Source organism: Ahaetulla prasina, chromosome 2, assembly GCF_028640845.1.
Source record: "Ahaetulla prasina isolate Xishuangbanna chromosome 2, ASM2864084v1, whole genome shotgun sequence".
NCBI classification, from domain to species: Eukaryota; Metazoa; Chordata; class Lepidosauria; order Squamata; family Colubridae; genus Ahaetulla; species Ahaetulla prasina.
In genome coordinates this window covers 164,157,885-164,171,782 of record NC_080540.1, presented here as the reverse complement: position 1 = coordinate 164,171,782, position 13,898 = coordinate 164,157,885, and the positions used below count along the sequence as shown (strand labels likewise).

The window sequence follows — 13,898 nt, the reverse complement described above, 5'->3', positions numbered from 1 at the left end:
CAGTGGTGGGTTGCCCCCGGTTCGCACCGGTTCTATTGAAGTAAAACCGGTTCTATAGTAGTAAAACCGGCGGGAGGCTCCGCCCACTGACCCGAACGTCATCAAAAGCAAGCACGATGTGAACTGGTAGTAAACGTAAGTAGAACCCACCCCTGCCCTGTTTCCTCCAAAATAAGACTTCCCCTAATAATTCAAAAAAATATAAGACAGGGTCTTTTCGGGGAAACACGGTACTATAACAAGACAAACTATGAAAATGGAATCTGTTCCCTGTCTCCCTTTTTCTATGGGCTCCTTTGGGTTTCTTATCTATCCTTTCCTTTCCTCTACAGTCTCGTAAACTCCTGCGAGAGTTAAGGCAACAGAAATGTCGGGCTCAGGCTGCCACCACCATTTCTGCTTACTGGAAAGGTTATCAGGTATGGTTGGAGAACATGCCTAGATCTAAGCGCAGTGGCCATGATTATCCCTCCCTTATTCCTACCGCTTAGTTAATTCTCTGTTTTCAGGATGTTCAGCTTAAAACCTAAGCTACTCTTCTTTCCTGAATGCAAAAGAATCGGCATGAATTAGGTTCAACTCTTTCCTGTGTAACACAGTTATCCTGAACATTACCTATGGCAGTGATGGCTAATCTTTTCCGGACTGAGTGCCCAAAGTATGCACACGCCCGAACCCCCAAAATGTAATGTGCGCCCAAATCCCATGCATGTGTCCCACCCTCTCACGCATGTGCACATGGCCCCCTACATGTGCCCCATCCTAGCGCACGCACGCACTCCCCCTCACACGCACATGCCCCCCCGCACATGCCCCACCCCCGCACATGCCCAGCAGAGACCCAAAAGCCAGCTGGCCAGTGGAAGGGGTGGGCGCATGCACAGCAGTGCTAAACTGGGGCAACAGCTCGCATGCCATCAGAGAGGGCGCTGCGTGCCACCTCTGGCACACCTGCCATAGGTTCGCCATCACGGTAAAAGTATAAAATGAGTACCAGTTGACTTTCCCAAGAATTTCTCCCCTTATGCGAATCTATGCGGCACATTAAAAGATATAACTTTGCAGGAGAAGTTGCTTCTGCATTCACAAAAACTTTTTCCCAGTTTCCTGAAGGAAGAGGCAAAAAATGTGATCAAAATTTGGACCCTTGGCAACAGGCATGTACTTGCAAAGTTTGCAGCATCCTGGAGTCATGCAATTACCATTGGTAACCTTCCCAAGGGCCCTCCAACAAGCAACGTCAATGGGGAAAGCTGGATTCACTTAATGACTGTGATTCACTTAATGGCTGTGATGATTCACTTAATGACCATGGCAAAAAAGGGACAACTCACTTAATGACTGCATCGCTTAGCAACAGAAGTTCTGGCCCCAGTTGGGTTCGTAAGTTGAAGACTATATAGTACAATTCCCACAATGACCCAGGGAATGGAAACAAGGTGGCTAGGTAACTACTTCCAGAACTTGAGAACTGTGCAGGAATGTAGCCTTTAAAATACAAGAATATAAAAATAAGAATATAGATGTAGATGTAAATATTATATACAAGAGCCATAAGGAAGAAACAATTGTTCAGCCCTGAATTGCATGCTTTGTGCACAAAGTCACAGATTCACTACCCAATAAGAAATCTTAGCAGATAAAGATCAGAGACCAGATAACATCAGAAAGTATGAATAAAATGTTTGTTCATGGTATTCCTATAACATGTTGCTAATGCATATTTTTTCCTCCTCACAGACAAGGAAGGAGTATAAGAAATATTTCCGCTCTGGGGCCTCTGACCGTATTGCCAATTTTGTTTACCGAAGACTGGTAAGTGTCTCCCAGAATGACTTCAAAGTAGAAAATAACTAGCAATATATATATATATATTTGTTTTCTGAGGTTTTCGCGGGTGTTTGTATGTAGGTCTTTGGTTATTTGGGTTTTCTCCCGCGTAAAATTAGAAGTGTCTTGGCGACGTTTCGACGAAGTCTTATTCGTCATCTTCAGGCTTCAGCTTCGTGCTTCTGGGAGCAATGTGTGACTGCAGCTGTTTCTTCCTTTTTAACTGCTAGTGGGGGTTTGAACTGATTGAGTGGGAGCTTGGCTGTGCTGTGATTGGATGGGGTTTTTTTGTGCTGTGATTGGATGGGGGTGTGTCCTGTTTGGGTGGGGGCTTGGTTGTGCTCAGATTAGTCTGAGTTGCAGGGGGATTTGAGCTGGTGAGCTGCATTGCTGTTGTTTGGCTTCGTTTTCGTGGTCGTGCTACATCTTCATAGTGGGTGTCAGTCTGCTGCATGTACGGATTGGAGGGGTTTGAAATGGTTAATGTTGCAGCTGTGGTCTGGCTTCTGGTCCTTGGTCGTGCTTCATGATCAGTGTGGGTTTGGGTCTGCTTTCTGGGTGGATGTGTGGTGGTGACATCCTGTGTGGACCTCGTGAGTGTGGGTCTAGTGTCATTCCTATATATATATGTAGGTCTTTGGTTATTCGGGTTTTCTCCCACGTAAAACACATATGTATATATATATATATATATATATATTGAAATCTATTGAACCTATATAATTAGCAAAAAAAAAAGTCTAGGAATTGAATACCTAGAATCTTTTGGGTTCAGCGTATCAAAAATTCAGAACATGCCTAATTTGACTCTCCGCTTGTCATACCCCCTCACCCCCAAACCAGTAGTGGAATTCAAATTTTTTTACTACCTGTTCTGTGAATCTGGCTTGGTGAGCGTGGCAAAGGAAGGATACTGCAAAATCCCCATTCCCACCCTACTCCAGGGGAAGAATACTGGGAAATCCCCATTCCCACCCTACTCCTGGGGGATGGATATTGCAAAATCTTCATTCCCACCCCACTCTGGAGCCAGCCAAAGGTGGCATTTGCCGGTTCTCTGAACTACTCAAAATTTCCATTACTGGTTCTCCAGAACCTGTCTAGCATGCAGAACTTTCTGAATAGCGCCCCTGCCCCAACCAAAAGATCTAGGCCAGCTTAAACAGTGGCCCTTGGTGGAAGCACTCAGGCTGGGCCTGAAGTCGAATCTCTGTCCGCAACTCAGCCCTAACACCGCCACCGCCACACTCAAAAAGAGCACCTCACACCATCCCCCAAAGTATTTGGGCCTTGGGGAAACAGCACGATTGTCTCCATGGCCCAGCACCCTCAGTGATGTACCGCGTGCTGCTTACCTTCGAGCAGTGTTCTCTTTCTGGTGACGGGCCCTTGCTGCCTGTCCGAGGCTGCTCTGGGTCCCACGAGGTCTTCGTTCTCAAAGCAGCTTTGAGGAGTGCTCTTATATGTGGTCTCTGCAGCATGTAAGGACCACACGAAACCATGCCCCATTCTCATGTGACTTTCAGAGGTTTTCAAGGCTACGCAAGAGTTTTACCCAACCCCATGCAACCTCCATGACTTCCAAAATTTGCGTAAGAAAAGGGTGTGCTTTTGGGAATGTTTGTTGTCAGTGTTGATTTATGCTGAGATGTCACCCAGAACATGGTGTGGCAACTCTGATGTTCACCATCACTGACTCAGAATAACAACTTTTGCCTTTATAAGAGAATGTAGGTCTAGACATAGCTGCATGTATACAGTTTCCCATACATGATCTCCAGTGGTTAGCCAAGGAACCGTCTATAGCTCAGGATAAGAACTTAGGAGATTCAGTCTTTGAAACCTACAGGCATGGTAAAAACGACTGTGACTTAACCTTTGTGAACTGCATCATTTTCAGTAACCAGATTCAATTTATTAAATAATAATAACAGTGAAAGTACCCGCATGTGTGCAGTTATTCTTTCTCACAAGCCATCTTCTTGTTTATCTTGTTTGCAAACTCAGAGACCTTTGGCTTAAAGCAGGAGTCACCAACCTTTTGGATCTCAGGGACCACTAAATTCATCATTTTAAATCCCACAGACCACTAATACGATTTTTAAAAAAAAGATAAATAGTATTTAGTGCAATATAAAAAATGCAAATAATTCTCTGCAAACCACCAAAATTTTCTTGCGGACCACCAATGGCCCATGGACGATCAGTTGGTGACCACTGGCTTAAAGTATCTCCATGCACCTGAAAACTCCTTTGCTCTCACTGGTGGTACATAATGTTCTGCAACTTGGAAAACTGTCAGCAAGACATCGATGGCTGATTACAAGTTGCCTAGTTTAAGAAGAAGGAGCAATTTTAGCATATATGCTTAAACCAAAGAAGCAGATCTTGTGGTTTGCACACAGCCCCAAAACTATATCCTCGCAGCCCCAGAATAGTCAATGCAAGGATGGAGTAGCTGCTTCTTGGCTAAGGATTGGAGATACATTGCATGCTGTAATTCAACATGCTACATGGAAGCTATGTATGTAGCTTCTTTCAGTTTAGGTTCAATAGCACTGTTGAATTTATAAACATAATGTATCTTTTCTTTTATGTACACTGAGAGCATATGCACCAAGACAAATTCCTTGTGTGTCCAATCACACTTGGCCAATAAAATTCTATTCTATTCTATTCTATTCTATTCTATTCTAATATGTAATGTAATGATAAAATGCTGTACAATGAGGCCAGAAATGCACTAACAAGGGAGATCAGAGCAGCAAAAAGAAGCTACTCTGAAAAGCTAAAGAATCAGTTTTCAGCAAATGAACCAGCAAACATGTGGAAAACTCTTAAAAACATCACCGGCTACGGCAAACCTCCTTCCCAGGCTGAAGGTAATCAACAACTGGCAGATGACCTGAATGAGTTTTACTGCAGGTTTGAAAGGAAACTACAGCCACCTATCTCCACAACCCCCATCTCAGACACACCAACAACAGCCAAGCCTCCTACAACTGACCCCATTTCATTGGGTTCACAACCCCTAGTGATCACAGAAAAGGAAGTGCAGGATCTATTTCACAGACAAAAGCCAGGAAAAGCTCCAGGCCCAGACAAGATAACTCCTTCTTGCTTAAAAGTCTGTGCTGACCAATTGGCCCCCATCTTCACCCATATTTTCAATAAATCACTAGAGATGTGTTATGTTCCTTCTTGCTTCAAACGCTCTACCATCATCCCAGTGCCGAAGAAGCCCACCATCAAGGAACTGAATGACTACAGACCAGTTGCTTTAACATCTGTAGTCATGAAAACCTTTGAAAGGCTAGTGCTTTCCTACTTGAAAACCATCACCGATCCGCTGTTAAACCCCTTGCAATTTGCATACCGAGCAAATAGATCAACAGATGATGCTGTTAATATGGCTCTGCACTACATCCTACAACATCTTGAGTCTCCAAAGACCTATGCAAGGGTCCTCTTTGTAGACTTTAGTTCAGCATTCAATACCATCATTCCAGACATTCTTCTAACTAAGCTAAGCCAGCTACAGGTACCGGAACAGGCTTGTAAGTGGATCACAAGCTTCCTAACAAACAGGAAGCAGCAGGTGAAGCTAAGCAAGATCACATCAAATACCTGTACAATTAGCACAGGGGCCCCCCAAGGCTGTGTGCTCTCCCCACTTCTCTTCTCTCTGTATACCAATGACTGCATCTCCAACGATCCATCTGTTAAGTTACTGAGGTCGAACGACTAGCCTTGTGGTGCAACCAAAACAATCTGGAACTGAACATACTCAAAACCGTAGAAATGGTGGTAGACTTTAGGAGAAACCCTTCCGTACTTCCACCTCTCACAATACTAGACAACACAGTATCAATAGTAGAAACCTTCAAATTTCTAGGTTCTATCATATCGCAAGATCTAAAATGGACAGCTAACATCAAAAACATCATCAAAAAAGGACAACAAAGAATGTTCTTTCTGCGCCAACTCAGTAAGCTCAAACTGCCCAAGGAGCTGCTGATTCAGTTCTACAGAGGAATTATTGAGTCTGTCATTTTCACCTCTATAACTTTCTGGTTTGGTTCTGCAACCCAACAAGAAAAACACAGACTTCAGAGGATAATTAGAACTGCAGAAAAAATAATTATTACCAACCTGTCTTCCATTGAGGACCTGTATACTGCACGAATCAAGAAGAGGGCCGTGAAAATATTTACAGACCCCTCGCATCCTGGACATAAACTTTTTCAACTCCTACCCTCAAAACGACGCTATAGAGCACTGCACACCAGAACAACTAGATACAAGAACAGTTTTTTCCCGAAGGCCATCACTCTGCTAAACAAATAATTCCATCAACACTGTCAAACTATTTACTGAATCTGCACTACTATTAATCGTTTCATAGTTCCCATCACCAATCTCTTTCCACTTATGACTGTATGACTATAACTTGTTGCTGGCAATCTTTATGATTTATATTGATATATTGATCATCAATTGTGTTGTAAATGTTGTACCTTGATGAACGTATCTTTTCTTTTATGTACACTGAGAGCATATGCACCAAGACAAATTCCTTGTGTGTCCAATCACACTTGGCCAATAAAAAATTCTATTCTATTCTATTCTAATCAGAATATCCAAGTACAGGTAGTCTTCAACTTATGGCCACAATTGAGCCCAACCTATTTGTTGTTAAGCGAGACAAGTGGGATTCGCCCCATTTTACAACTTTTCTTGCCACAGTTATTAAGTCAATCTTTGCCGTTGATAAGTTAGTAACCCAACTGTTCAGTGGCTCTAGCTTCCCCATTGACTTTGTTTGTCAGAAGGTCACAAAAAGGGATCACATGACCTCGGGACCCAGCCAGCGGTGGAATTCAAATAATTTAACAACCGGTTCTCTGCCCTAATGACCAGCTGGGTAGGTGTGGCTCAATGGTCATGTGACTGTGTGGGCATGGTCAACTCAACGTCATTCACATTGATGGGTGCTTCACTGTAGCTGTTACAATGTAATAAGGGTTAACCAGAGAGGCAGTTTCTGTAAGCAGGGCAATAAAGATTAGGCTAGAAACAACACCAGAATGTTTCCTTCCTGCCTTCCTTACAGGATTAGCCCCGTAAAGTGGAAAAAAACAAAATAAGATTTTTTTACAACAACCGGTTCTCCAAACTGCTTAGAAAGTTAACAACCGCTTCTTCTGAATAGGTGTGAACTGGCTGAATTCCACCACTGGACCCAGTAATGGTCATCAATCTGAATTTTGAACACATAATCATGGGGATGCTGCAACTGTCGTAACTATGAAAAATGGTCATGTCACATTTTTTTTAGTGCTGTCGTAACTTTGAATGATCACTAAATGAACTGTTGTAAGTCAAGGACTACCTGATACCTTCTAACACAGGTCTCACAATTTCTGCTTCTGTTCTGCTTCTAGGTACAAAAATTCTTCTTGGGCCTAAAGGACAACCTCCCCCCTATGTCGGTGATCAATCAAAGTTGGCCTGCAGCCCCATACAAATTTCTCACAAATACCAATCAAGAATTGAAGAACATATTCCACCAATGGCGGGTTAGGCATTAATTTTGACTTTGTTCTATTCGTTGCTCTTTCAACCTAAAACAGGTTCATGGGGTTTGTTCCTTTAAGAGGTTCAGAAGCCAGTTTATATGTTTCTTAGGCTTAATAGTTTATTTATTTATTTATTTAAATTTTAAATTTAGTGACATGATGGATGGGTTGGAGGATGAAAGTTTGCCTCTCACTTTGCTTAATCTTAACATGCTGCAATGCATTCTTTTGAAAACTGTGTTGAAAAGAGTTGGCAAGAGCAAATCTGGAAATCCTTTCCCCCCTCCCTCATTTTATCTTTCTATCTTTCTGTGAACTAAACACTAAACAGTGGCCAGTGCCAGGCATTTTCTCAAGCTTAATCTTTGCCCTGATCACAGATCTTCTCATGTCAGCTGTCAAAGGGAACTCTGTTGTTAGCTAGAACACCTGGCTGATTTGTTCAATCCAATACTCAGGAAAGATGCTTTAAAAAATATATATTTCTGCACAGATTTATTTCATCCATATTACAGAAGATTGAATTGGGTAGGGAGCAATTCCTACCACTATAGTAAGAAAGAAGGACTTTGCACTCACCTGCGTCCTGCGATGCGGGGCATACGTGGAATGGATTTCCTCCTTCGTGGACCCTCTTTGAGGCAAAGCAAATTGCACCATTAACTCCCCTCCATCCCCCACAGCATTGAGGGACAGCAAATGCAAAAGGTTCAGGACGCACTTCGCCGGGTCTCACCACCCCAGTGCCAGCAGTGCTGTGAAGCGCAACCAGACAGCCTCCTGGCTGGCTACACCAGGAAAACCATTAGCTGGAATGCCTGACTGATTCGTTCACCTCAGCTAAAAGACGCATAGAGTCAGGGAAGGTGCTTAAAAGCTCTTTATTTCTGTGCAGGAGTAAAGAGGGGACCTCACTGATCTCTCAAGAGGGACAGTTGAGTATTGTTTCCACATAACTTTTAGGAAGGAAAAGCATACCAAAAAAAAATAAATCATTCCATTGATTCACACAAACTCGTCAATCTAGCACTTGCACACAAGCTTTGTCTAATGTATAATATTCTTATCATGTAACAAGTTACCTGCATTGTAATATTGAGGGGTGGGTCTTTTAAAATTACAGTGAAGCAAAGGATGTAAGATGGGTGTCAAACTCACGGCCCGCGGGCCGGATGCTCACATGCTGGCCACGCCCATCACAGGTTTAGCGAAAGGGGGAAAAATTGTGATACATTGACAACATTGTAAGGGTTCACTTATTACTGGACTGAACCAATCTGTTCTCGTCCGCTGCATTCCTTTCCTTATTGCTTCCATAGTGTAGGCAGGTGTTTACCTCCCTCCCTTCCTCCCCACTTCCTCAATGTTCTGACCTAGGCTTCTCAAGAGCAGACTCCTTGTTCCGACAAAAACCACTTTTTATTAAGTTACTGTGATTTCTTCTCATTCACATCCATCAAAGCCTTTCAAGGGAGAATTTACAGTCAGAGACCTTATCCGGCTTGGAAAGCCACCAGGTTGATATCTTCAGAACGTGGCAAGGAGTCAGGAAACAATTAAGATAACTAATTGTCTCCTGCAAACTCCACTCCCCTTTTGCTCCTCTTTTATTCCCTCTGGGAGGGGCCATTCATCATCCACCTGTGGCCTTACTCCCAAGTCAACCCTTGTTCTTTAGCTGTTCCCTTCATCTGGCAACTCTGTGCATGTGCCCACTGGGAACAGGCTCCAGCTGTTCATCTGCCTCACTGATGTCTGACTCTGAAGGCAGCTGATAACTGGCATCTGGCCCTGGCTCCGTCTCTGCCTCTGACGCAGAGCCCCCATCAGAGCCTTCTCCAGACTCAGGATTGGCCCATGTTCCTCCCCAACCTCCTCACTGTCTGAATCTGGTGGGCCACAACACTCAAGACCCTGAATACTGCTATAAGTGTCAGGTACCCAAAATTTGAAACTTTGTCTGTGGCTGCGGGCATGCATGTGTAAAGGTAACAGAGCATATATGTATATGTCTTTGGTTATTCGGGTTTTCTCCCGCGTAAAATTGGAAGTGTCTTGGCGATGTTTTGACGAAGTCTCAATCGTCATCTTCAGGCTTCAGTTTCGTGCTTCTGGGAGCAATGTATGATTGCAGCTGTTTCTTCCTTTTTAACTGCTAGTGGGGGTTTGAACTGATTGGGTGGGAGCTTGGCTGTGCTCTGATTGGATGGGGATTTTTTTGTGCTCTGATTGGATGGGGGTGTGTCCTGTTTGGGTGGGGGCTTGGTTGTGCTCAGATTAGTCTGAGTTGCAGGGGGATTTGAGCTGGTGAGCTGCATTGCTGTTGTTTGGCTTCGTGTTTGTGGTCGTGCTACATCTTCATAGTGGGTGTCTGTCTGCTGCATGTATGGATTGGAGGGGTTTGAAATGGCTAATGTTGCAGCTGCGGTCTGGCTTCTGGTCCTTGGTCGTGCTTCCTGATCAGTGTGGGTTTGGGTCTGCTTTCTGGGCATATGTGTGGTGGTGACATCCTGTGTGGACCTCGTGAGTGTGGGTCTGGTGTCATTCCTCGTGTTAGGGACTCGTTTGTCAATAAGGGCGGGTTTCCAAATGGCTGGTAGGCGGGAGGTATCATCTCGTTTGTTCATGCTGTGTGGGCGTTTTTCTATCTTGATGGCTTCTCTGATTATTCTGTTGTTAAAGTGTTCAGTTTTGGCGATAGTTCTGGTCTTTTTAAAGTCAATATAGTGTCCTGTGGCTTTAAGGTGTTGGACCAGGGAAGAAATTGGTTCCTTTTATTTGACTGAGTTCTTGTGTTCTTCAATGTGTGCACTTATTCTTCTTCTTATTGTATATATATATATACAAATATATATATATATTTGTTTTCTGAGGTTTTCGCGGGTGTTTGTATGTAGGTCTTTGGTTATTTGGGTTTTCTCCCGCGTAAAATTGGAAGTGTCTTGGCGATGTTTCGATGAAGTCTCATTCGTCATCTTCAGGCTTCAGCTTCGTGCTTCTGGGAGCAATGTGTGATTGCAGCTGTTTCTTCCTTTTTAACTGCTAGTGGGGGTTTGAACTGATTGGGTGGGAGCTTGGCTGTGCTCTGATTGGATGGGGTTTTTTGTGCTCTGATTGGCTGGGGGTGTGTCCTGTTTGGGTGGGGGCTTGGTTGTGCTCAGATTAGTCTGAGTTGCAGGGGGATTTGAGCTGGTGAGCTGCATTGCTGTTTGGCTTCGTGTTCGTGGTCGTGTTACATCTTCATAGTGGGTGTCAGTCTGCTGCATGTATGGATTGGAGGGGTTTGAAATGGCTAGTGTTGCAGCTGTGGTCTGGCTTCTGGTCCTTGGTCGTGCTTCCTGATCAGTGTGGGTTTGGGTCTGCTTTCTGGGTGGATGTGTGGTGGTGACATCCTGTGTGGACCTCGTGGGTGTGGGTCTGGTGTCATTCCTCGTGTTAGGGACTCGTTTGTCAATAAGGGCGGGTTTCCAAATGGCTGGTAGGCGGGAGGTATCATCTCGTTTGTTCATGCTGTGTGCATGCTGCATACTTTGTCGAAACGTCGCCAAGACACTTCCAATTTTACGCGGGAGAAAACCCGAATAACCAAAGACCTACATATATATATATATATATATATATATATATATATATATATATATATATATATATATATATATATATATATATATATATATATATATAATATATATATATCTCAAAACACTTTAATCCTTTTTTTGGGGGGGGTCTCTGTACTTTATAAGAAGGAATGTCACATTTTGTCCCCTCCCTTGTTGCCTTTCTGGTACAGTGTAAGAAGTATCGAGAGCAGCTTCCCCCAAAGGATAAAGAAGCCTTGCAGGGCAAGTTGTGTGCCAGTGAACTTTTTAAGGGGAAGAAAAGTTTGTACCCTAAGAGGTGAGTGCAAAACATGAACCTACGCCACCCAGGCCAAGAGGCCTTGACCTCCCCAGAAATGGGGCAGATCACAATCCAGATTTTATCCTTTTTCAGCCTCTCCCAGCCTTTCCGAGGGGAATACCTCGGGTTGAAGGAGAACCCCAAATACCGCAAGCTCCAAACCACTGCCAACGACAAGCTAGTGATGGCCGACCATGTGAAGAAAGTCAACCGAGGTGATGCGAAGGTGGGACATGTCTCTTTAACTGGCTTTGGCTTCCAGGGGGAGGAGACCAGGAATTGCAACAAGAACATGCTAAGTTTCTCTCACTTTGCTCCTGTAAAGGGAAGAGATCCACTTTCTGTGATCATGGAATGAGCAAATATTTTGAAACATGTATTACAATAACATTTGGGAAGCTACACCCACACAGATTTCACACTCAACTGATCTCCTCAGCGATCAAGATAATAATTATCTGATAATAATCCATTATCAGGACAGGCTTCCTTGTGGCTAAAACCCTTTTTTTTTCTCCACCTCATCTTTTTCTTAACTTACGTCTGCCATTGCTGAGGCTAAAATAAAATACGGCTGCTAGAGTCACATCTATGAGAAGGTTCTTATCAGGGGATTGTTTTGGGGCATTTTCAAACACTCACTGCGCTATTATGGCCATTTTAGCAGGCACTCTGGGGGAACTCTATGGTCCTCCAGGTCATGCATATCTAAGAGAAGCATTTGGACAACCTATTACACTTGGTTTGTATTAATCTTGAGGGAGGGGATGTTTTTGAGTTGCATAGCATGTCATGCAAGGTTTATAGGGCAATATATAATGCACATGGAAATAATAGAATAGAATAGATTTTTTATTGGCCAAGTGTGATTGGACACACAAGGAATTTGTCTTGGTGCATAAGCTCTCAGTGTACATAAAAGAAAAGATACGTTCATCAAGGTACAACATTTACAGCACAATTGATGGTCAATATATCAATATAAATCATAAGGATTGCCAGCAACAAAGTTACAGTCATACAGTCATAAGTGAAAGAGATTGGTGATGGGAACTATGAGAAGATTAATAGTAGTGCAGATTTAGTAAATAGTTTGACAGTGTTGAGGGAATTATTTGTATAGCAGAGTGATGGCCTTCGGGAAAAACTGTTCTTGTGTCTAGTTGTTCTGTTGTGCAGTGCTCTATAGCGTCGTTTTGAGGGTAGGAGTTGAAGCAGTTTATGTCCTGGATGTGAGGGATCTGTTAATATTTTCACGGCCCTCTTCTTGATTCGTGCAGTATACAGGTCCTCAATGGAAGGCAGGTTGGTAGCAATTATTTTTTCTGCAGTTCTAATTATCCTCTGAAGTCTGTGTCTTTCTTGTTGGGTTGCAGAACCGAACCAGACAGTTATAGAGGTGCAAATGACAGACTCAGTAATTCCTCTGTAGAACTGAATCAGCAGCTCCTTGGGCAGTTTGAGCTTACTGAGTTGGCGCAGAAAGAACATTCTTTATTGTCCTTTTTTGATGATGTTTTTGATATTAGCTGTCCATTTTACATCTTTCGATATGATAGAACCTAGAAATTTAAAGGTTTCTACTGTTGATACTGTGTTGTCTAGTATTGTGAGAGGTGGAAGTATGGAAGGGTTTCTCCTAAAGTCTATTACCATTTCTACGGTTTTGAGTTTGTTCAGTTCCAGATTGTTTTGGTTGCACTACAAGTCTAGTCGTTCGACCTCTCGTCTATATGCGGATTCGTCATTGTCTCGAATGAGATTGATCACTGTTGTATCATCTGCGAACTTCAGTAGCTTAACAGATGGATCGTTGGAGATGCAGTCATTGGTATACAGAGAGAAGTGGGGAGAGCACACAGCCTTGGGGGGGCCCTGTTTTTGCATGATGAACACATAATAGCTCCTTCTGTTTTATCAACCACATGTTTAACAATGATAACAAAAATCATGGCAGAGAATTAGTTTCTTGCTTGGAAATAACCCATGATCCTTACAAATACAGAGGAAGTAAACTTTCAGCTCAGACCCAAAAGTGCTTTTTCAAAAGGCAATTGGACTTTTTGGAAGGTTTTATACTCCTAATCCTTCTAATCTTCACCATCCAGTCAGAGCTGAAAAAGCTTCTTGGATGAAAAGTGAGACATCTTCAAAGGAAAAACAGAAAGTCCAGTTGCCTCTTGAAAAAAACACCTTTGGGACAACCATGCCCTGGATGGCTGAGAATCACCATAGACTTTCAGCTCAGACAAGCAGATATAGGACATGAAATAGGAGCTTTTCCTCTCTTCGTTTCAGACTTCTTCTCGGATAATCCTTCTCACGAAGAGTCACATCATCCTGGCTGATCTCAAGGCTGCTCAGCCTAAAACAGTGATCACCTTGAATGACATTGAGAGTGTTTCTGTCAGTTGCTATTCAGATGGGCTTCTTGTTCTGCACATTAGAGAGGTAAGTGGAGGGGGAACAGGAGGGAGAAGAGAAAAAGCCTCCCTCTTTCAAGATTGGTGGGGAGAGAAGGTATAAAGGTGTTCCCCAAGGCAGCGTTTTAGGACACGCACTCTTCATACATTACATAAATGACCT

General features: G+C 43.2%; 2 protein-coding genes across 2 annotated transcripts in view; one reads left to right on the top strand and one right to left on the bottom strand.

Annotated features, from left to right (window-relative positions):
• Window positions 1–3,344, bottom strand: part of LOC131192136 (sterol O-acyltransferase 2-like) — a 94,133-nt gene extending 90,789 nt beyond the window's left edge. Inside the window, exon 1 of the mRNA XM_058170997.1 lies at window positions 3,186–3,344. The gene's annotated coding sequence lies outside the window, so the exon portion shown is untranslated. The remainder of the gene's footprint in view (window positions 1–3,185) is intronic.
• Window positions 1–13,898, top strand: part of LOC131190601 (unconventional myosin-Ia-like) — a 65,213-nt gene that overhangs the window by 38,639 nt on the left and 12,676 nt on the right. Inside the window, 6 exon segments of the mRNA XM_058167941.1 lie at window positions 333–419; window positions 1,741–1,815; window positions 7,275–7,409; window positions 11,203–11,309; window positions 11,406–11,538; window positions 13,611–13,763. Of these exon segments, the coding sequence (XP_058023924.1) occupies window positions 333–419; window positions 1,741–1,815; window positions 7,275–7,409; window positions 11,203–11,309; window positions 11,406–11,538; window positions 13,611–13,763 (690 nt within the window).